The sequence below is a fragment of the Mercenaria mercenaria genome, chromosome 10 (genome assembly GCF_021730395.1).
Source record: "Mercenaria mercenaria strain notata chromosome 10, MADL_Memer_1, whole genome shotgun sequence".
NCBI lineage: Eukaryota > Metazoa > Mollusca > Bivalvia > Venerida > Veneridae > Mercenaria > Mercenaria mercenaria.
In genome coordinates this window covers 53650138-53675482 of record NC_069370.1, presented here as the reverse complement: position 1 = coordinate 53675482, position 25345 = coordinate 53650138, and the positions used below count along the sequence as shown (strand labels likewise).

Below are 25345 nucleotides of genomic sequence, written 5' to 3'. Positions count from 1 at the left end.
TAAAGGACTGACTGTGCGGCATTCCAATTTCTCCTTTGTGTATAAACCTTGTAACAAGCTCCGTTCAACGACTGCCAGCCTCTGTCAGCATCACATGTCAGGGGAATACCTGAAAACAGAAAAACCTGTATGAGTAAATGCTTGCATGTTTAGAACATATCACACGCATGCAAAGTCACATAACTCGTAGCAAGCCACCAACAATTTGAATGGAACTGCAGTGGTAATCAGTGGTGATATGTAGGAGACAGATCGATTGAAATGTATGTTCTTACAGTAATTAAAAATACTCTTAAAGAATATACCTTGATATAAAAACATGCATTGGAAGTGTAATTATAAATATCAACATTGTTTGTTCGAAATACATGACATGAAATTGATAGTTTGAATGCAACAAGTACAAATATCAAATTTTCTCTTTTTCCAAGATATGCTTTATCATTCTAAAACGTTACACACTTGAAATATTCTATATCAGAGAACACCCCGCACGGTATAATACTTTTAGTACATTGTTTTACATATCTTATCAACTGCATGCTTAATTTGCAAAATGCGCTTATCATATATATGTGTAACTTTAAAAAAAAATATGTTTAACCTTGAGAAGTATATGGTTATCTACTTATCACTCATGTAAATTTTGTACCATACAAAATTTATGAATTTGTTGTTGTTTAAATTCAAGCAGCAAGCTGTAAGTACTGAAACAAATGTCAATAAAGATTTAAACCATGCAAGCAGCAAAACGAAAAAAATATATGAGCCGCATCATGAGAAAACCAACATAGTGCATTTCGACCAGCATGGATCCAAACGCATCCGCGCAGTCTGGTCAGGCTTTCAAACCCTATTGCAATTAGAGAAACCGTTAGCGAACAGTATAGTCTGGATCCATGCTGGTCGCAAATGCACTATGTTGGTTTTCTCATGGTGCGGCTCATATACCTCTATTTCTCCAGCATATGAATTTATATTTGGTAGAGCAGGATTCGTCGTTAAATGTGTTTACTCCCCATATTTCACCACATCTTTCTACACCATTGTGATTGTTCGGCTCGTGAGGTGCCCAGTGTCTGAAATATATACATGCATAGATGCAAACTTACGACTCAATTTAGTGTATATTAATATTTCAAAATTACTGTTTTACCTTTTCAGTAACCCAACAACTTTTCAGGGATATTTTGGAGTATTCTACTACTACTATCATCATCATCACAGGATATTACACGAGTGTCTATTTAAACTGAATTTATTAAACGAGTTGAATGAAATAAATAATTAAATGCGAGGCTCTGCCGAGCATATTTTTAGTTTTAGTAAACATGTTCAATAAATTGAATGTGGAAAGATACAAATTTTGTAAAATTCCTTTTTATCACATGTAAGCTTTTTGCTGAAACATGCTTTACCTATTATAGAAAAAGTCGAACAACATCTCCAATACCTAATATGACGTCAACGTCAAAGCTTTAGGCAAAATTATGTTATTGCTTTATTTCACTCCCATGACGTCAAGGATAATATAATTTGCATTTGTAATTGAGTCGCAAAACTCTTCAAAACGAATAATTAAACTTGAGGTTTCAAGATGTATGAATTATTACATATATATTCATTTCTGAAACTCCGTTTAGTGACAAAAAATGGAACTTTAAACGTCAATATTTTTTGCTGAAAAGTAGTAAATTTCAAAGCGGGTGTTTGGCGTCATCCGTGACGGCATTTATACAAACGTGGATAAAAAACAACAAATTTGTACCATTTATAAATGGAGATTGGTATCTAATAAGAAGTTAATTAGCTTTATATAGGGATATAAGCGCTCGTTCTTCCGCGCTGCATAACTTGCGAATCCCCTATACAAATCTAAACCTTTAATTAAATACTACGTCTTTATACCTATATTTCTTTAAGTCTTTGACAAACCCACCTTAACTTGTAAAATATTATACAATTATTGCCTTTTGGTGAGGTCGATATGTGGATTTATCAGGTCGAAAAATCCACCTATCGCCGAACCTTAAACATTAAATACAAATATCTGCAGCCTTTGGTCATTTTTCGTGGTAAATTGTGTACGACGTCGCATTGTTCTGACGTCAAACCGTGATGACGTCACAGCTTAAGGTCAATACGTGTTTTTGGCTCCGCCTTCGTGTCAATACGACTTCTTTCATTGATCGTGTGACTACATCAAGTCCAATAGAAAGGACTATAAATATAGATTTAATAATAAAGTACCATATCTCTTTTAATAATTTTGCAGTATACCAGTGATAACATATTTTACTTGTTAGTTTGGTGTAAGGTCGAGTCCGGATTTTTTCTGAATAATAAATCAAAGTACGTTTTATTACAATAATAAAAACTCATAATCTGAGCGGTGTTGTCCTGTGTAGTTTATAATGTTTGGAAAATATATGAACGTCTAATGTTCCCCCAAATTATAACAGAGAACTTTGTACATGCACAAAAATGATTAAAAATTTACATAAAGCTGCCGACAGGAGCACCGTCAGCCCACTCCCATTTTGACAGGAACTCTCTGTTGTTCATGCCGACCCACCAGTGAGATAGCGGTATGTGGCTGTGATTTCTCATGTTTTTCAACTGCTGAAATATCCAGTTCTGAAAGGAAATGTCGTCTGCGTTTAAAAGATTTCCAGAATGCACGTCATGCAGAGCATATGGGGCTTGTAAATCAGTACAGTATAAAACACATTTATAGTCTAGTCTTGTGACAATATTTAAGAAACGTTACCCATGTTTACATAATACGGCAATACCTTTATAACTTCCAATTTATGTAATCATAGTCATTGCTCTTAAAACGTTCGAGACACTAGCTATAAAATGAATGTAAATCAGGAGAAGCAAGTGTAGATGCAATTGTGGAGCAGAGATCAGGAGAATCTAATAATATATGAAAAGAAAAAGTGGGATTATTTCAGTCATATGATTCATAAAATTTATAATGATTTCTAAGTGAATATGATATATTACCTGTTCGGCGTTGGAATCTATCCTTAGTAGATCCCCTCCATGTATCTGACAGAAATCCCGGGCATCTTGCCAGGTCATTGAGTTTTTACTCACAAATCGGTAACATTTGCTCTTTAATGAGTAGCCATACCAGCCGGCTGGACATTTCTGACCGGATACTTAAAAATAAATTGTAGAGAAGTAAGCCTGATGGTAAATTAAATCGCAATCAAAGTTATTAAGTACTGAAAGTTCTTAGTTCAAAAAATGGGTCATCTAGGTCCATCGTAAAATGAATTTCCACAAATGCACTAAGAGTGATGCAACTTATGAAGATAAATATATTTCATTACAAAACTGAGCAAATGTGAGGTTGGCTAGGGCTATAAAATATATTTAGATGATAAAATTATTTAATTATTCAAGCAATTGTTGTCTTGATTCCACAACAGTTTCGTACATATGTTGCATTTATACAATTTAGTATATTTTCTTTCTCTCAATGTACAGTTATATTTCACTAATTATACAAATGAGCCGTGCCATGAGAAAACCAACATAGTGGGTTTGCGACCAGCATGGATCCAGACCAGCCTGCGCATCCGCGCAGTCTGGTCAGGATCCATGCTGTTCGCTTTTAAAGCCTACTGCAATTAGAGAAACCATTAGCAAACAGCATGGATCCTGACCAGACTGCGCGGATGCGCAGGCTGGTCTGGATCCATGCTGGTCGCAAACCCACTATGTTGGTTTTCTCATGGCGCGGCTCAAATGTATTAACCATTCAACAGCCGTTTGGTCTTCTTGTAAAGAAAATGAATTAAACCGTACCATGAGAAAACCAACATAGTGCATTTGCGACCAGCATGGATCCAGACCATACTACGCACCCGCACAGTCTGGTCAGGATCCATGCTGTTCGCTTTCAAAGCCTATTGCAATTAGGAAAATCGTTAGCGAACAGCATACATCCTGACAAGACTGCGCGGATGCGCAGGCTGGTCTGGATCCGTGCTGGTCGCAAATGCACTATGTTGGTTTTCTCACGGTGCGGCTCAATTATTATTTGTAGTTTTAGAATTTGAAACTGAGCTATAGATTAATATAGAGAATACATGCCAGTTGCAACTTTCTAAAAGCTTATATCCCAGTCTTTATTTCTTTCTCATACTATATTTAATCTACAATAGATCTTATTTTCCAAAACCAAGTTTTCAATTGAGAAATGTTAAAGGTATCATATTTTCAAACAGTTTGTGAAATAGCCTATTCTCTTAGAATAAGTTTTAATTATGAGAATAAGTTACTGGTATTGAGATGTTTGTGTTAAAGCAATGACAACAAGAGCACCGCCTTGCGGGTGCTGACGCTCATCTGATTTTTTGTATAACAGAAAAATTGTCCTACCCATGATTTTCCTAGTCACAAAAGGGCCATGTTTCTTGATGTACAGAGTCATCTTATGATGGTGAACAACAGTTGCAAGTTTCAAAGCAATAGCTTTGATAGTTTAGGAGAAAAGTTTACCTAAACATAAAACTTAACCAATAAATCTGATATATTCTAAGTCCAAAAGCGGCCATAATTCTTGCAAAAAGCAGGACAGAATTATGTTTCTTGCTGTACAGGGTCAGCTTATGATAGTGAACAAGTGTTGCAAGTTTTAAAGCAATAGCTTTGATAGTTTATAAGAAAAGCTGACCTAAACATAAAACTTAACCAAGAAATCTGATTTTCTAAGTCCAAAAGGGGCAATAATTCTTACAAAAAGCAAGACAGAGCTATGTTTCTTAACGTACAGGGTCAGCTTATGATGGTGAACAACAGTTGCAAGTTTCAAAGCAATAGCTTTGATAGTTTAGGAGAAAAGTTTACCTAAACATAACCAAGAAATCTAATATTTTCTAAGTCCAAAGGGGGTCATAATTCTTGCAAAAAGCAGGATGGAGTTATGTTTCTTGCTGTACAGGGTCAGCTATTGATGGTGAACAAGTGTTGCAAGTTTCAAAGCAATACCTTTGATAATTTAGGAGAAAAGCTGACCTAAACATAAAACTTAACCAGGCAACGCCGACGCCGACGCCGATCAAGTGATGACAAAAACTCATCTTTTTTTTTTTTCAAAAAATCATATGAGCTAAAAATGACAGTTGTATTTAATATAGTTTAAACATAAATATAATTTAAACAATATTTACAATATATACAATTTACAAAACACAATACGAAAGATATATGTTTGAAAAGGTATCAGAACTTATAAATGTCTTCTTCTCGTGTAATAAGGTATTGTAAGGAAGTGCTTGTGATATTGCCTAAAACAGTGAAGTAGTTTGAAAAAAAAATGAAGTACAGGAGCTGAAATAAAGAAATACAAATTCGAACATTGACAAAATCAAAGAAATTGAAGTGAAATAAGAATATATACGGAAAGTAAGTAGGCTAAAATTTGGTTAATCCCAGAGAAGAAGTGGAAAGAAATAAAGAATAAATAAGACATATCCATTTGGATGGTAAAACAGTAGCAGCAAAATTCGTATTATTCAAAGAACAGTTGTTCGAAAAAATCTTCTTTCCCGGGAGTAGTTTTGATTTGCTTGAAATACCTTAACGTTAATATCATTGCTAAGATTTCCGTCTCCATCCAGTAGGGTATAAGTGTTATGGTACAACAGCTGGAAGTATTTTGGAAAGACTGACTCTGATATCATTATAGTTGTGATAATAGAAGAAGAAATAGCGAATACACTCTAAAAAAATGACATGTTAGTAAAAACATGTGGTTGTTGTAAATGTTGTAAATACCACTCAATCAAATATTTATACAACATAATTTCTTTTCCGAATGTTGAAATAACAGGAGATCTAATTATAATTAATCACGTTGCTCATCTAGATTTATTTATTTGCATATATAGAAACTTTTCTAATAAATAAAACTAGATTAGCAACTTGCTAATAAATGAAACTTGTTGAAAAAAATACTGACATTTAAACATTTAGTAAAGAAATTATGTTGTAAATATTTGACCAAAACATTCACAAAAAATAAAGTTTCTTAAACCATCTCATTCATCAACTTACACAATCATAAAAAGGAAATAAAGACATTTTTCTAGTCAGGATAAATCGTTACAGGAAACAATGGTTAATTATATGTAGGAATTGTTGACCGATATCTAAACAGGTGTAGTTATTAGTATCACATTTATATTTTATACCCATTTTCCACAAAAATAATACAATTTTCCATTTACATATTACATCTTTTTCCATTTACATAATACATTTTCATATAGGACATACATTTTCCATATTTAAAATGCAATAGCTAAATAGTTAACATATAAGTTTGTTTTTATAATAAGTAGCCTTTAAATGAAGAAATTAAGATGTAAGGAAATATACATGAACATCGTGTTATGCTTCTGTGTAAAAAGATGCTGTATCAAAGAAATATGCATATGTTGCAGGACTTCGGCTAAAGCTTTGTCAGATATGGACGTTACTGTTACATTACAGACAAAAAAGATAAATAAATAAAAAGATAAAGATGATAAATACTTAAATAAGTAAAGGTTTTTCAAACGTTCAAATTACATCGACAGCTGAATTGTTGTTGTATTCCTCTTCAAACTTGGCGAAAGATATTGTTTATAAGTCATTATAAAAATGAGGATATTAAAGTATATATCTGTCTGTCTGTCTGTCTGTCTGTTTAAACTAACTTAAAAAGCAAATCGATCTCACTAACATGCTGATATTTTATGGAAACAGGGTTATTTCATTTAACACTTTTTTTTTTTTTTTTTGTGTTTTACAAGTAGCATATCTCAAACATCCAAGTCAATTCCACGTAGATAACAATAAAGGGAGTAGAGTTATAACACAGGACAAAATGAAGCCATGACCCACGGCACTGTTGATAAATAAGCTTTTAAATTGAAATAATTGAATGAGTACAGACTTATATCTCGGAGGGAGACAGGGACATGTCAATATCAATATCTTGACCCATATGGGACAGTAGTACGAAGCACGGATAGGTAATCTCAACAGGGGAGATCATAGTTCAATATTTTTGCACTTAATTGATACGGCGGGAAGGGATGATCATTTCAATATATTATTAAGAATGCATTGCCAATACAAACAAGTATTTACAAATAATCATCAATTTTGTATCATAAAAAATCAAAGAACCCATTTTACTTTTCATCAACAATTTCAGACATGTCACATCTAGATATAGAATCAACTGGCGTCTCTTTCCTCTAAAATTTTATTTTGCTCTTTTAAGGTATCCGATCCACAAATAAGCAAGTTTTATATATCAGTGTTATATCAAATTTTGATGCCTGTTAAGCTCATATAATTTTGGTATCATTTGAAAGTGTATTGATTACCGAAAATGAAAATATAAATTACATGACAAAAATATGTTATAGAATTCTTTTTTTTTTACTTTATAGTCTTCAATGATACTTCAGTAGAAATCCAGTTATTACAGCGTAAAATGTATCATTTCGCAGTCAAAAAACATGACTTTAATGATTCTTGTATATTGTTTATGGTCGTTTTATTTACTAATTCTTGTTCAGCAGACACCACTCTTTCAAATGATACCAAAAAACGTGGGGTGACCAGGCATCGAAATTATACCTATTTGTGGATTGGATACCTTAAGTTTTTTTCTAAACAATAAATTTATTCATTTGGGTTTTACGGCGCACCAACACAGTATAGCTTATATGGCGCCAAACAGGACTACAAATGTTGGTTTCACACCTCATTTACATCGAAATAAAAACATGAGGTATGGAATCAAAATTTGCATACCTGCTGAAATCACAGAGTTACAGCAAAACCAAGTGTTAGACCCTATAAGTCGCCTCTTACGATCATGCAAGGGTAAGGCAGTGGTTCCAATTCTTTTCATACACAGATCGTCCCAGAACCACACGGGGCTTTTCTAAACAAAGTTGATACCTTTTCAACAACAAATATCATATTAAGAGATGTTAAATTAAAGAGAACATTTCTGTGTGTGATTTTGTGATTTGTCAGTTGCTCAAAGATCCAGTCGCGACAATATTTAAGTCATTTAAAATACCACAAGAAGGCTAAACGTGTTGTCTTAATCAAGGAATTCGGTGTTTACGTTGGCGACTACGAACTGGACGAAAGCAATGTCGTATATATACAATATTTCAATAGTGTTAAAGAAAATTGGAATTGCATACATGAAGTGGTTTCCGCAAAATTATTGACATTTCTTATTACCGTTCTTGCTAGTCAAGATTACCCAGATCTGAAGTATTTCAGGATTTTTATAACGGCACTGGTTTCCATTTATTCCCTTGGTTCTTTTTGCTGCGATTCTGTTTTTGAACACAAACGTTTTCATCTCGTAAAATAATATCATTGTATATCAGATGAAAAGAAATTTATGTTTTAAGTAAAATTCACAGCGAAATCCTCATGTATGAGTATTTCAAAAAAATAATTTAAAGGCACTGACCCCGAGATTATGGCTCAAATGATCTTTCTTTCATATTGAAGTTTGGTCATATAATGAACATTAGAACTTGACTTTTTGTTTCTAAACTATAATCGAGGCAATTTACGCTGAGCAAAGCGTTACAATTTTCATCGTAAAAAGTAGTAAAAACAACTAATTCTCACGTGTAACATATAGTCTGTCAGTAATTAAGTTTCAAAGCATTCTTAAGAATTATAGCATTAATTTCCAGATATCTAAAAAAGAATTTTTATTGTTGTCGAACGATCTGTAGTCCAGTGCCTTTAAAAGATAAAAATCGTTTACTTACCTATAGTGAGAGTTAAAGCTGCACAAATGAAAATATAAACAGTCAGTGACGACATTTTGATATTTGTATTGACCACTAAATAAACATATCTTTTACATATATTTTATATGCAACCATTCAACTATGTATTTAGTTTGTAAATCGGACTATCATAAATCCAAACGAAAATCCCTTTTAAGATGTTGCGGCTGGTGATACAGTGGGATACAAACTGAATATAGTTTCTTATTTTCATCATAAATAGATAAAGAAATTTTTATCACTAATTATCATTTACGGTAAATATTGTTACACTGATACGTTCAAGCAAGTATTTTATCATTTTATCTTTATAAAGTCAAAATCTGAATCTTAATTTATACAATTTTGAAGACTCATTTTACAACAAGGTAGGGTCGTTCATAAACAGGACGTTAGGTTAATTTTATTATTAGCTAAAGAAGCAACAGGTAAAAGCGAGCTACAGTGCTGAATGACTTACCCGGATAATTGTCCCATTTCAGCAATGTTTTTGGCATAAGGGTATCAGTACAAAATAATCAATATGTTATGGTTTAAATAATTAAAACAGCAAGGACAATGCGGGTATTTATTACATGATCCAGATTTTCACAACACAATGATATATTCCCAGACATCTAGCAGCGCATTTGTTTAAATGAATTTGTTCAAATGAAAATTTTATACCGTAAACGGAAGTAATTTACTCCTTGAAAAGTTCATTTAAGTATTTGATCGATGGTCTTGGTACAAATATAATACTTTCTAGAATAGATACCAGGAATTCAATATGAAAGCCTCAATGCATTCTGAAGTGGGAGAAAAACGGGAGATAAACACCACGGTGAAGTGAGATCCGCCTGTATAACGTTTGGGAGAAAATCTCCCGTGAGTGATTTTCAAAACGCTTATTTTCAGATTTGATATAGAAAAAAATACTTCAAAGACTTTGAATATACTTTTCAGTGATAAACAAGGAATTTCAAAAATTTGATTAAAATCAAGTGGGGTTTGCCTCCCGCAGTATGTAAAGTGGGAGAAAAACCCGCGGGATCTCCTTCGGAGTAGCAAAAAAACCCACGGGAGAAAAATTCCTCCCATGGGCGGACCAACTTTAAAATCGTCCAAAGAATTTATTTTTTGAGATACATAAAAATGAAACGACCAGTTATTTCTCTACGACACCTGAACAATTGTTAGATGTCAAGAAATCAAAGAAGTCAAAAATAAAAGGTAGCTTAGTTTGCGAAAATTCCGAATTTGCAAACTAAATTATTAAAATCCGGAGACTGTTATATATAAGAATCTGTAGCTAAAACATGTTGACAAAAAGAAAGAAACGAACGCACATAGAAACGCGGCAGGGCACCGCAATGGAACTTTCAATGACCAAAACCACACGTGGGAGCTGGTTAATTGCACACAAACTAATGAATGCCAGGAGCTTATAATTATGTTCAAGCGCTTGACGAAATCTTAACCCTACCTTCTTTCAATTTAATTACAATTGCCTTTTTTGCATGAAATTATTCGCAGAGCTATTGACTTTAGTCACGGTTCGCACATGTATCTACTTGTCTGGTGCAGGAGTAGTATAAATTTTGAAACAGGATTAAGCATTATAACTGAGGATCATGTTCATTAGCAGGATTATTCTATGGTAGCATTAGACTGGTTAATAAGAAACTGATGGACGAACGAACATATATATATATAAAACTGTTGCTGTCAAAGATTAAAAAACTATTTAAATTTCAAAACTGAAAAGTGTCTCGACTTTTATTTTACAAATATTCAAAATATGTAGGTCACGTATCAAAAGTACCAATGTATATTACAGATATGTTTAGTTAAATAACAATGCCCAATTTATACCTATTACTCTGTGTTAATTTGTAGTAACATAAGTAAACATTATCATATAAGGGTCATAAAAGCGAGGATCTTTGATCAGAGCTGATATGTATAACATAAACTTACTGACTGCATGTCATATCAATTACACTGTATTAATAGATGATAATTTGTAAAATCATTAAGTGCACAAGCTTTGTTTGAGTGCACTCAAAATACGCCGTTACATAAATACATGTTTGAAAATAAAGTATAGAAGACGTTGGTCGAATATACTTGATCTATAACAGATAAATAAAGAAATTTTGATGTTTCAGCAGGAAAAGCTTACATGTGATATAAAGAATATTACATTTGTGTCTTTCCACTCGCTGGCTAATTATTCAACTCCTTTGATAAATTCAGTATAAAAAACACTCATGTAATATCCTCTATATTTCTTGCATACCGGACGGGTATTTCCGGTATTTTTACCGGTGTTGGAAAACTCTATCTTACACCCGGGGTGTAAGACGACTCTCGTGCTGTAAATGACGTATTACGAACTACATATACGTTGCAACTGATAAAACAAAACCGGAACTAAACATTATTATCTGTCGTTGAAACGTCATGACGTCTTTCTTGTTTACGGACGTTGATTTCCCGCGCTTTGTTTAAATACGCTGCTATAAGAAATAAGCTTAAAAAGAAAGTCGTTAGATTGATTTCATTTCTATTATTATTTCTTGAATATGGTATGCAAGAAAAAGATTCTATCACTGGCTGTATGTGCAGATGGGAATATCCGGCTCTCGGGTACCAGTTTATGCAGTAACTCGACAGAGCCTCGTTACCGCCCAAACAGTCGCCCTCGAGGCCGGATATTCCTATCTGCACCTACAACGAGTGAAATAATCTTATATTCGTGATTGTATAAAGTGAATGAGGTTTAAAACTAAAAGGTGATGCTGTTAATGAAATATTTTTTCTTCCCGGCCAATAGTTCATTTGAAATTATCAGTCAGCCTAGGAAATACATGCGCATATTTTGATTGATCAAAAATCTAAGTCTGGTACCAATATTTACTTCTATTTCGAGAAAGATTCACTTAAAGTGGTGATATTTTCCGGTTTTTAAATCTGCCAAGAAATATGTAGCAGTACCCTATTTAAATGCAACTTTCAATTAAGTCGAAAATTTTCTTCGGCTGAGCTAACAGTCTTTTGTTTATAATTTTGTAAGGCTACCCGAGAATTGAAATATTATGCCAATTTATTTCAAACCACTGGAAAAGTTTGCTTTATTTTTAAGTGTCAATTGAAATATTATAATCATGCAAAAATGTGTATGTCAAATGTTTACAAAAATACAATTATTCATTTTCAATATTTGTCGTGCACATACTCTTTTTAAATAAGTTATTCTTATGTGTTTCCATAACTAATAATCATTCACTTAGGAAAAAATTAGTAATTTTCTGATATCTAAAAAGTTTCTCATTTGTTGTCGTACGATCTGGAGGTCAGTGCCTATTTTAATTATCTCATAATTATACCGTCGCTTATGTTATAGAAATAAAGGTGGAAGGATCGGCATATGCATATTGTTTTTCATAGTTTTAATAAGAAATGGGACACTTTAATTAAACATGAAAAAGAAAGCCTGTTTTAAACCAACAGTATTAACAATAACTTATTTTACTGTATGCAAAAGCTAAAACGTGATAAATCTTAATTTTCTTTTTCAGTGGAATTCACGCAGACAGTTTATGTGCTTTTATCAATTAAAAACGGGAAAAAAATTATTAAAATTAATTTTGATAGATGTGAATGCGTTTTTTTTACAAATACGAAAAAAAGAGGGAGGTATACTAGATAACGTGTTTTAAACAAGCATTAAGAAGAAGAAATGTTAAAATCTAGTTACTTTAGTTGTTGCTTTAGTTATGGCTTCAGTAAGTCGACCCAATAATTAAATTTTTCTAGAGTAAACATATAACAAGAGGACCATGATGGCCCTGAATCGCTCACCTATCCCCACATGACCCAGTGTTGAACTGAGTATGACGTCGTTATTTCTATTATTTGACATAGTGACCTAGTTTTTGAGCACATGTGACCTAGATATCATCAAGATAAAAAATTCTGACCAATTTTCATGAAGATCCATTAAAAAATATGACCTCTAGAGAGGTCACAAGGTTGTTCTATTATTTGACCTAATGACCTAGTTTTTGAAGGCACGTAACCCACTTTTAAACTTGACCTAGATATCATCAAGGTGAACATTCTCACCAAATTTCAGGAAGATCTCGTGAAAAATATGGCCTCTAGAGAGGTCACAATGTTTTTCTATTTTTCAACCTACTGACCTAGTTTTTGGCCCAGTTTTGAACTTTACCTAGATATCATCAAGATGAACATTCTCGCCAATTTTCATGAAAATCCATTGAGAAATATGGCCTCTAGAGACATCACAAGGTTTTTCTATTTTTAGACCTACTGACCTAGTTTTTAACCGCACGTGACCCAGTTTCGAACTTGACCTAGATATCACCAAGGTAAACATTCTGACCAATTTTCATAAATATCCCATGAAAAATATGGCCTCTAGAGAGGTCACAAAGTTTTTCTATTTTCAGACCTACTGACCTAGTTTTTGACCACACGTGACCCAGTTTCAAACTTGACCTAGATATTATAAAGGTGAACATTCTGACCAATTTTCATGAAGATCCATTGAGAAATATGGCCTCTAGAGAGGTCACAAGGTTTTTCTATTTTTAGACCTACTGACCTAGTTTTTGACCCCACGTAACCCAGTTTCGAACTTGACCTAGATATCACCAAGGGGAACATTCTGACCAATTTTCATGAAAATCCATTGAGAAATATGGCCTCTAGAGAGGTCACAAGGTTTTTCTATTTTCAGACCTACTGACCTAGATTTTGACCCCACGTGACCCAGTTTCGAACTTGACCTAGATATCATCAAGGTGGAAATTCTTACCAACATTCATTAAGATCTCATGAAAAATATGGCCTCTAGAGAGGTCACAAGGTTTTTCTATTTTTAGATCTACTGACCTAGTTTTTGACCCCACGTGACCCAGTTTCGAACTTGATCTAGATATCATCAAGGTGAACATTCTCACCAATTTTCATGAAGATCCCATGAAAAATATGGCCTCTAGAGAGGTCACAAGGTTTTTCTATTTTCAGACCTACTGACCTAGTTTTTGACCGCACGTGACCCAGTTTCAAACTTGACCTAAATATCATCAAGGTGAACATTCTGACCAATTTTCATGAAAATCTATTGAGAAATATGGCCTCAACAGAGGTCACAAGGTTTTTCTATTTTTAGACCTACTGACCTAGTTTTTGAAGGCACGTGACCCAGTTTCGAATTTGACCTAGATATCATCAAGGTGAACATTCTGACCAATATTCATGAAGATATCATGAAAAATAAGGCCTCTAGAGAGGTCACAAGGTTTTTCTATTTTTAGATCTTCTGACCTAGTTTTTGACGGCACGTGACCCAGTTTCGAACTTGACCTAGCTATCATCAAGGTGAACGTTCTGACCAATTTTCATGAAGATCTTTTGTAATATAAGGCCTCTAGAGAGGTCACAAGGTTTTTCTATTATTTGACCTACTGACCTAGTTTTTGATGGAATGTGACCCATTTTTGAACTTGACCTAGATATCATCAAGGTGAACATTCTGACCAATTTTCATGAAGAATTTATGAAAAATATGGCCTCTAGAGAGGTCACAAGGTTTTTCTATTTTTAGACCTACTGACCTAGTTTTTGAAGGCACGTGACCCAGTTTCGAACTTGATCTAGATATCATCAAGATGAACATTCTGACCAATTTTCATTAAGATATCATGAAAAATATGGCCTCTAGAGAGGTCACAAGGTTTTTCTATTTTTAGACCTACTGATCTAGTTTTTGAAGGCACGTGACCCAGTTTCGAACTTGACCTAGATATCATCAAGATGAACATTCTGACCAACTTTCATAAAGATCCCACAAAAAATGTGACCTCTAGAGTGGTCACAAGCAAAAGTTTACGCACGGACAGACACACGGACGACGGACGCTGCGCGATCACAAAAGCTCACCTTGTCACTATGTGACAGGTGAGCTAAAAACAATGATTATATGCTTTGGCACTGTTCATCGCAAATCAATATTGAACAAATGTTACATAATTATAGATCTTTTTGTCTAGATATTTACTGATGTTTTCCTACCACCATTAGCATTTCAAAGTATAAACAAGATTTCCATTGAGCCATTAATTTGATATTAGCTCAAGGCAATTTAAATATCGATTTTATTGAAAACATGGTTTATGGGCCCCCGCTTAATATCGGAGATGGACGTATATTTACGGAAGATAACGATCAAATTATCGATTTTTCAAATAAGGCATACAGACACTAAATAGAAAAAGGCTGCATTTAGGGTAACTGCTTCAAAATTATGTCGCGACAGCTATTTTTGACAAAATCTGACGCTTTGTCCTATGGTACTGAAAATGCCATAAAACCTTTGAAACTGTTGATATCAAGCTAAAACCTTGTATGTTTTCATGCATTTAGGTTTCTTGTACATTTCAAGTGAAATTGGCAAAGTGTCAGACAAAAAAGTTTTTCTTATAAGATGACATTGGTAAAAATTGAAATCTGGCCAGATGATGGTGGAAATGGGCTACTTTGATTAGAATCTGATAGAAAATGACAAAATTATTGCAATTTTGTTGAAAATAAGGATAAAACCAAAAAATATCACATTTTCACTGTTTTGGGTGTACTTTTGTTTAAAAACTGCCTATTTATAGCCTACTGATTGCTAATTTCTGGCCATCAGAGGTAAAAATGAGCATATTTAACAGTTTAAATGTGTAGTTTGTATGCAGATCAGAGTAGAAAATGTCAAAACAGGGCAAAACAAGGCTGCATGGTAACTGCTTCAAAATTATGTCGCGACAGCTATTTTTGACAAAATCTGACGCTTTGTCCTATGGTACTGAAAATGCCATAAAACCTTAGAAACTGTTGATATCAAGCTAAAACCTTGTATTTTTTTATGCATTTAGGTTTCTTGTACATTTCAAGTGAAACTGGCAAAGTGTCAGAGAAAAAAGTTTTTCTTATAGGCATACAGACACTAAATAGAAAAATGGCGCAAAAAAAAATGGTAGTCGCATAATGGCGGATACAAATAGTTCTCAGTTTTTTTGCTCTGTAGAGCTATTTTCCTTATTTTCTTTGCAAGTTTTTTGCTAAAATCACATGACAGATCTATGCTTGACATGTAGGTAGCATTTTCATAATGAAATAACAACATGACAGACTTTTTCATGGAAACTTAGATCATACACCACCAGTGTAATTTGGGGTCTCATTTTTTAGCTGATTTTGCAGTTTGTGTGTTTGACTGAAATTATTATTTAATTATTTTTCTTGCATCAAACATGACCCCTACTTTTCTTTTGATTTTTATTTAGCATTGACAATACTCTTCAAGAAAATGTAGGTTACTTACATTTAAAATGGGTCCAGATGTGTGCTGCGGCCATTGGAAATAGGTCAATTTTATATAGAATAAAGAACAACAACTATTTAGTGTGTTATAACCATAAGGCTTATCAGCAGTCGCGTTTAGTACAGAAAGTTCGATATGTTAGTAAGTTTGAGAGTAATTTAAAGTCTCTTAGCTTCAGATTTTCTTGAAAGAAACCTGTATCTTTCTGACACCTTTGTATCACCACCATGTAGTAGAGTAAATACTTTTAAGATTTTAAATATGTCTGTATCAGTTAAGAATTTCATTTATACATCTGTTTATTTATATTCAAACAATGCGATAACAACCATATATTGACCACTTGACCTGCTGACCAATTTAATTATTTCTTGACAGGTTGAACAAAATGTTGGTCAGTTTTCACGAATGTTGAACATGATCGCCACTTACAGTATGTTATATCTGTTGAAGTATCATAGAAGACTATAAAAAGACTAAAGTTATAAAAATAAAAATTCTATAACATATTTTTTTCGTGTCTGAATTTATATTTTCTTTTCAGTAGACAATATACTTTCAAATGATACCAGTATAATATGACTTTACCAGGCATCAATATTTGATAATATCAATAATATATCATATTCACTGTTATAGAGAACTTGCTTGTTTTTGGACCGGATACCTTGAACCATAGGGAGGCTTCATAAAATCTTTCAAGCAACAATTCATTTTTGACTACAATAGCCGTACTGAAAGTGGTCAAAACAGGAACTCCATAAATTATTCAATTTTGAAGTTATGTGCTTTAGTGTTTGAAATTTTGACAAATCACTACTACAAATAATATGTTATGTCACCACCTACGTCTGTTGCACAACGTTTTATCATTATTTCAGCTGCAGAATGCATCGTCAAATCTTTTTCTTTGGTGCCAACAGAATCTACTTTAGAAACCTATATTTATATAAACATGTTACCTGATACAAATCGGAAGGTTGTCCATTCAGAAACTATTTCTACACACAGACTGAAACTTGTATTACGTATTTGAAATCACAAGTTTCCCATATTTACAAGACAGTCCAAATACTGAACTTTACAGCAGGAAAATATATATGTTAAAATGTCGTCAAATATGAAGCAATTTTAGCTGTGTCCCAGCTTGTGTCATTAAAACTCAGACATGAAATAAATGTCAAACTTGGGACATGTTTTTTCTTCTGTACCTTATTTAACAGTCATAGTAAAATGTTGCTATAAAATCTGACTGTAATTCACAATGTAATTTTAAGATGTCTATAAGTTGTTTTAAAATCTCTTATAAATCATTTATGAACGGCAATATACCTTGGTTGTATGTCTATTTACGTATAACATATTTTAACATTTGAGCATGTTTTATCTATGTATTCTGTACTTTGATGAGACTATAATTATTGAAAAAAACTAAAACGTGCGAAAATATATAACGATGGTACGACAATTATGGATGACGAGTTATCAGGATAAACATCACTGACACGTCAAAAAATGGATTATACAAAATGCATACTTTCAGCAACAACAAAAAAGCAATTTATAAAAGAATATTAAATATTCGTGACAGGAACTTGTCTTGTATTTCTTTGAACAATTAAAACATTACATGGTATGCACTGATTTCGACAAGCTTGCATTTTTATTTGTTACATTTCAAGGTTTCATATCATATATTCAGAACCATTGGTAAATCAAAGCCTTGAAATGTCTGATGGTTGCGGGTTTTTGGTAGATTTATTTCTGTTTAAATGCCAGTCTATGAATATACATGAATGAGAAACAAATACAAATTTAATGTGCTTCATATCTAAGATGAACTCTGCCTGACCCAGCAAGTGATGTAACCATGGGCTGGAATACCTTATCATTGATAGATCTTATATAATCTAAATGGTCAGTGCAAGTGGATACAGGTTGAATAAGAACTGCTTGTTCATTGATAATTAATCCGCATTGTTCATGAATGGGACTATTTTGTTTAGCACATGAACATCCTTTGGATGTGATTCGGAATCAAATAAAGATGCTATGATTGTCAGAAATACACTTTAACTTTGGTAGCGGGATAACGTATACAAAAGTAAGTTTAGAAAATTGTACGATTATACGGAACTACTATTTCTATATCAGACTTCAAACCAATAACACAACATTAACCAAAGAAAATATGCTGATTTTCTATTCGCTATCAATTATCGATTGTGTGTATTCGATAATAATCATTATCATTGTCTAATCACTGATTGTTATGTAAACAAAGAGTCTGGTGTCTGCATGTACCAGTATATCTTCAGTGTACCTTTAAAGTACGCATTGAATGACACAGGTTTTGAACTGGACGCACTAGTGACCTCAGTTTTGTGTTTTAACTGAAACTGGGTCGAATTTACTTATAACCATCAGAGCTGAAAATTCGCGCTTTTTCTAACTCCATTTCAATTTCTTGTATTGCCATCCCGTGCTTTCACTTTGTATTAACTTTAATTTGAATTTCTCCAGTGACCTAATTATGAAGAATGATGTAATTATATTTCACATATGTTTATTGTGAATCAAAAAATGATGTCGGAACAGCAGACATAAAAAAACCTGCCTTTCTCATGTGACTTATTCTCTTCCTAACGACGTGACATGGAAACAAAATGTACGACAAATATACCCTCTCCCGCTGATAATACTTGATATATCGACTAATATATAGTCAGAAGTTTCATTTCAGACAGATTGAAGCTGTAGGGGATGAGTATACAAGGATCAAGTTTCATTTGAATCAGAATTTTCGTTGGGTTTTAAGGTATTGGACCCCTAATAGTGATGTTTAAACAAGAGCACCGCCTTGCGGGTGCTGACGCTCATCTGATTTTTTTTGTGTAATAGAAATATTGTCCTACCCATGATTTTCTAAGTCTAAAAAGGTCCATCATTCTTGCAAAAAGCAGGACAGAGTTATGTTTCTTGATGTTCAGTGTCCACTTATGATGGTGAAAAACTGTTGCAAGTTTTAAAGCAATAGCTTTGATAGTTTATGAGAAAAGTTGACTTAAACATAATACTCAACCAAGAAAATGATTTTCTAAGTCCAAAAGGGGCAATAATTATTGCAAAAAGCAGGATGGAGTTAAGTTGCTTGCTGTACAGGGTCAGCTTATGATGGTCAACAAATGTTGCAAGTTTCAAAGCAATAGCTTTGATAGTTTAAGAGAAAAAGTTGACCTAAACATAAAACTTAACCAAGAAATCTGATATTTTCTAAGTCCAAAAGGGGCCATAAATCTTGCAAAAAGCAGGATGGAGTTATGTTTCTTGCTGTACAGGGTCAACTTATGATGGTGAACAAGTGTTGCAAGTTTTAAAGCAATAGCTTTGATAGTTTAGGATAAAAGCTGACCTAAACATAAAACTTAACCAAGAAAACTGATTTTCTAAGTCCAAAAGGGGCAATAAATCTTGCAAAAAGCAAGATGGAGTTATGTTTTTTGATGTACAGGGTCTGTTTATGATGGTGAACAAGTATTCCAAGTTTCAAAGCAATAGCTTTGATAGTTTAGGAGAAAAGTTGACCTAAACATAAAACTTAACCAAGAAATCTGATATTTTCTAAGTACAAAAGGGGCCATAAATCTTGCAAAAAGCAAGATGGAGTTATGTTTCTTGATGTACAGGGTCAGCTTATGATGGTGAACAAGTATTCCAAGTTTCAAAGCAATAGCTTTGATAGTTTAGGAGAAAAGTTGACCTAAACATAAAACTTAACCAAGAAATCTGATATTTTCTAAGTACAAAAGGGGCCATAAATCTTGCAAAAAGCAAGATGGAGTTATGTTTCTTGTTATACAGGGTCAGCTTATGATGGTGAACAAGTATTCCAAGTTTCAAAGCAATAGCTTTGATAGTTTAGGAGAAAAGCTGACCTAAACATAAAACTTAACCAGGCAACGCCTACGCAGAAGCCGACGCCGACACCGACGCCGACAAGCGCTCAAGTGATGACAATAACTCATCATTTTTTTTCAAAAAATCAGATGAGCTAAAAATGGCATTTGCTAGGTATATTCTTAAAGCTGACCGTGTTTCGCACTGTGTTGCCATTTTTATACAACTTTTACTGTGCCGTTTTTTATAAATTTTGTATAATTTATGGTATTTTCTCAAGTACATACAAATTTCAAAGTGGTGGCCACTGTCCAAAACGTTTGCAGAGAATTTATTATACCATTAATTTTCGGATAAAAAACATCAAACTATTGGTAAACAATAATAAAACACAAAATAAAACTGTCAATATCATTTTTCCTAGGGTGTCTCAAGTAAAAGAATTTAATGAGACAGAATTCTAACTCCAACACTGAACAAGAGGACCATGATGGTCCTGATTCGCTCATCTCTTCCCACATGACCCAGTTTTGAGTATGACGTCGTTTTTTCTATTATTTGACATAGTGACCTAGTTTTTGAGCTCATGTGACCCAGTTTTGAACTTGACCGAGATATTATCAAGATAAAAATTCTCACCAATTTTCATGAAAATCCATCGAAAAATATGGTCTCTAGAGAGGTCACAAGGTTTTTCTATTATTTGACCTATTGACCTAGTTGTCGAAGGTACATCACCCTGTTTTCAACTTTGCCTAGATATCATCAAGTTGAACATTCTCACTAATTTTCATGAAGATCTCATGAAAAATATGGCCTCTTGAGAGGTCACAAGGTTTTTCTATTTTTATACCTACTGGCCTAGTTTTTGATTGCACGTGACCCAGTTTCAAAACTGACCTAGATATCATCAAGATGAACATTCAGATCAATTTTCATGAAGATCCATTGAAAAATATGGCCTCTAGAGAGGTCAAAAGATTTTAATAATTTTAGACCTACTGACCTAGTTTTTTAAGGCATGTGACCCAGTTTCGAACTTGACCTAGATATCATATCATCCAATTTTTATGGAGATCCATTCACAAGTATGGCCTCTAGAGAGGTCACAAGGTTTTTCTATTTTTAGACCTACTGACCTACTTTTTGACCGCACATGATCCTGTTTCAAACTTGACCTAGATATCATCAAGATTAACATTCAGACCAGTTTTCATAGCGATCCCATGAAAAATATGGCCTTTAGAGAGGTCACAATGTTTTTCTATTATTTGACCTACTGACCTAGTTTTTGAAGGCACCTGACCCAGTTTCAAACTTGGCCTAGATATCATCAAGATGAACATTCAGACCAACTTTCATACAGATCCCATGAAAAATATGGCCTCTAGAGAGGTCACAAGGTTTTTCTATTATTTGACCTACTGACCTAGTTTTTGATGGCACGTGACCCACTTTCGAACTTGACCTAGATATCATCAAGGTGAACATTCTGACTAATTTTCATGAAGATCTCATGAAATATTTGGCCTCTAGAGAGGTCACAATTTTTTTCTATTTTTAGACCTACTGATTTAGTTTTTGACCGCACGTGACCCAGTTTCGAACCTAACCTAGATATCATCAAGATGAACATTCAGACCAACTTTCATACAGATGCCATGAAAAATATGGCCTTTAGAGAGGTCACAAGGTTTTTCTATTATTTGACCTACTGACCCTAGTTTTTGATGGCACGTGACCCAGTTTCGAACTTGATCTAGATATCATCAAGATAAAAATTCTGACCAATTTTCATGAAGATCTTGTGAAATATATGGCCTCTAGAGAGGTCACAAGGTTTTTCTATTTTTAGACCTACTGACCTAGTTTTTGAAGGCACGTGACCCAGTTTCGAACTTGACCTTGATATCATCAAGGTGAACATTCTGATGAATTTCCATGAAGATCTTGTGAAATATATGGTCTCTAGAGAGGTCACAACGTTTTTCTATTTTTAGACCTACTGACCTAGTTTTTGATGGAATGTGACCCAGTTTCGAACTTGACCTAGATATCATCAAGGTGAACATTCTGACCAATTTTCATGAAGATCTTGTGAAATATATGGCCTCTAGAGAGGTCACAAGGTTTTTCTATTTTTAGATCTAATGACCTAGTTTTTGATGGCATGTGACCCAGTTTCGAACTTGACCTAGATATCATCAAGATGAACATTCTGACCAACTTTCATAAAGATCCCATGAAAAATGTGACCTCTAGAGTGGTCACAAGCAAAAGTTTACGGACGGACGCATGGACGCACGGACGGACGACGGACACCGCACGATCACAAAAGCTCACCTTGTCACTTTGTGACAGGTGAGCTAAAAATTAAGGTTGAGTCCTGTGGGACTGTTTCAAATTTTGCTCACTTCATTCAAAAACTAGAAAATGCTTTTGTAAAAAAGCGCATGTCTCCCCCAATGCAAAGTTCTATAGGCAAGAAGTCAATAGGGGTCAGGAGCGAAAGTCAAAGAGACACTGATGGTTGGCTGCAAATAGGATCATCTACTTGGCATGTCCAGTCATCCCGCTAAATTTCAACACTCCTGGCCTAGTGGTTCTCAAGTCACTGTTCAGGCTCCTGTGACATTGATCAAGTGACCTCAAAATAAATAGGGGTCATCTACTCTGCATGTCCAATCATCCTATTAAGTTTCAACATTGTAGGTCAAGTGGTTCTCAAGTTATTTCCAAAAAATGATTTTACATGAACAGGCCACTGTGACCTTGACCTTTAATAGACTGACCCCAAAATCAATAGGGGTCATCTACTCTGCATGTTCAATCATCCTATGAAGTTTCAACATTCTGGGTCAAGTGGTTCTCAAGTTATTCATCGGAACTGGTTATCAATGTTCAGGCCCCTGTGACCTTGACCTTTAACGGAGTGACCCCAAAAACAAAAGGGGTCATTTACGCTGCATGAACAATCATCCTATGAAGTTTCAACATTCTGGGTCGAGAGTATCTCAAGTTATTGATTGGAAATGGTTTTCCATGTTCAGGCCCCTGTGGCCTTGACCTTTAACAGAGTGACCCTAAAATTGTTAGGGGTCATCTACTCTGCATGACCAATCATCCTATGAAGTTTCATCATTCTGGGTCAAGCGGTTCTCAAGTTACTGACCGGCAATGGTTTTCAATGTTCGGGCCCCTGTGACCTTGACCTTTCAGAGTGAACCCAAAATCGTTAGGGGTCATCTACTCTGCATGACCAATCATCCTATGAAGTTTGAACATTCTGGGTCAAGTGGTTCTCTAGTTATTGATCGGAAATGGTTTTCAATGTTCAGGCCCCTGTGACCTTGACCTTTGACGGAGTGACCCCAAAATCAATAGGGGTCATCTACTCTTCATGATCAATCATCCTGTGAAGTTTCAACATTCTGGGTCAAGTGGTTCTCTAGTTATTGATCGGAAATGGTTTTCAATGTTCAGGCCCCTGTGACCTTGACCTTTGACGGAGTGACCCCAAAATCAATAGGGGTCATCTACTCTTCATAACCAATCATGCTATGAAGTTTCAACATTCTGGGTCAAGTGGTTCTCTAGTTATTGATCGGAAATGGTTTTCAATGTTCAGGCCCCTGTGACCTTGACCTTTGACGGAGTGCCCCAAAATCAATAGGGGTCATCTACTCTTCATGACCAATCATCCTGTGAAGTTTCAACATTCTGGGTCAAGTGGTTCTCTAGTTATTGATCGGAAATGGTTTTCAATGTTCAGGCCCCTGTGACCTTGACCTTTGACGGAGTGACCCCAAAATCAATAGGGGTCATCTACTCTTCATGACCAATCATCCTATTAAGTTTCAACATTCTGGGTCAAGTGGTTCTCTAGTTATTGATCGGAAATGGTTTTCAATGTTCAGGCCCCTGTGACCTTGACCTTTGACGGAGTGACCCCAAAAACAATAGGGGTCGTCTACTCCAGCAGCCCTACAACCCTATGAAGTTTGAAGGTTCTAGGTCAAATGGTTCTCCAGTTATTGCTCGGAAATGAAGTGTGACGTACGTACGGACGGACTGACAGACGGACGGAAGGACGGACGGACAGACGGACGGACGGACGGACAGGGCATAAACAATATGTCTCCTGGGGGAGACATAATAACCTTGGGGCAGAAGTAAAACCTACCTACATTTCTTCCACAATATGTAATCTAAAGAGCAAAGGCAAAATAGAGAACTTTCACTACATGTAACTATGTATTTTTAAAGATGTCTAACTCTGCCTCCTTCTGTTTCAGAGGTAAATTCACTTTGATCAGCAAATCGCTTACCAAATGAAAAATTTCCACTTTTGTACAATAAATCAATAATAAGTCTTGAAAAAAGTAAAAACTTACTAGAAAAAAAGGAAAGTAAGGAAAAAATTTGGTCCCAGTGGGGCTTGAACCTACGCCCCCTGAAAAAGTTCAGTCAAAGTAGGTTTATGGTAGGAATTGAATACAGGTCCAATACCTAAAAGACCCTCCGTGCTATATTTTATCACGGGCAGGCATGTGGGTAGAACTACCGACCTTCCGTTGGCTTCCAGTCACACGAAGAATTCAACGACCCCGAGCGAGGCTCTGATTTGAAGTCAGCTACCTTAACCACTCGGCCATGGAGGACCTCCTTTGAATTAGATGAATCTGTAGGAATTGAGTCGAGATCTACACAAGAAAGTGTGACAGATGGAAGGAATGACTGATGGACATTACCAGAAGTCTCCTGGGTCTTCAACCTGGTACAGCATTTCATTGTAATCTTACCATAGAAGGCAAGAAAAGTTGATGCCATAGTGTCAGACTCACAATAGCTGTATAACCTTTGTTTTAAGCTCTTTGGAATGAAATTGTTCGCTCTGCAACATTTTCATAGTACCTCATAGTTTTTTTTAACCATAACCAAAATATTGCTTAAGAATCAGCAGTAATTTAATGTTGACTCATATTCCAGGATTCTGTACAATTACCTTTCACAAGATACTGACAACTATTTTAGACTAATGAGCCCAGGTTGAAACTCGAAATCATTTGTGCTACATACTGGACTAACTGAAACTTAATCTTCAGAATGTCAGGCATGATTCTGACATTTCAAATGTCTGAAGCTAGAATGTGTGTGTGTGTTCGGGTTTAACGTCTTTTTCAACAATTTTTCAGTCATATAAACGACGGTGTCTGCTTGTAGC

At 34.6% G+C, this 25345-nt stretch overlaps 1 protein-coding gene across 1 annotated transcript in view; it reads right to left on the bottom strand.

Moving 5' to 3' along the window:
• LOC123560727 (macrophage mannose receptor 1-like) overlaps positions 1-9032 on the bottom strand; it is a 47678-nt gene extending 38646 nt beyond the window's left edge. The window contains exons 1-5 of the mRNA XM_053553111.1: positions 8823-9032; positions 3013-3170; positions 2501-2637; positions 952-1079; positions 13-109 (exon numbers count right to left, since the gene is read on the bottom strand). Of these exons, the coding sequence (XP_053409086.1) occupies positions 13-109; positions 952-1079; positions 2501-2637; positions 3013-3170; positions 8823-8877 (575 nt within the window). The 5' untranslated portion in view covers positions 8878-9032. The remainder of the gene's footprint in view (positions 1-12; positions 110-951; positions 1080-2500; positions 2638-3012; positions 3171-8822) is intronic.
• Positions 9033-25345: the final 16313 nt, after the last annotated feature.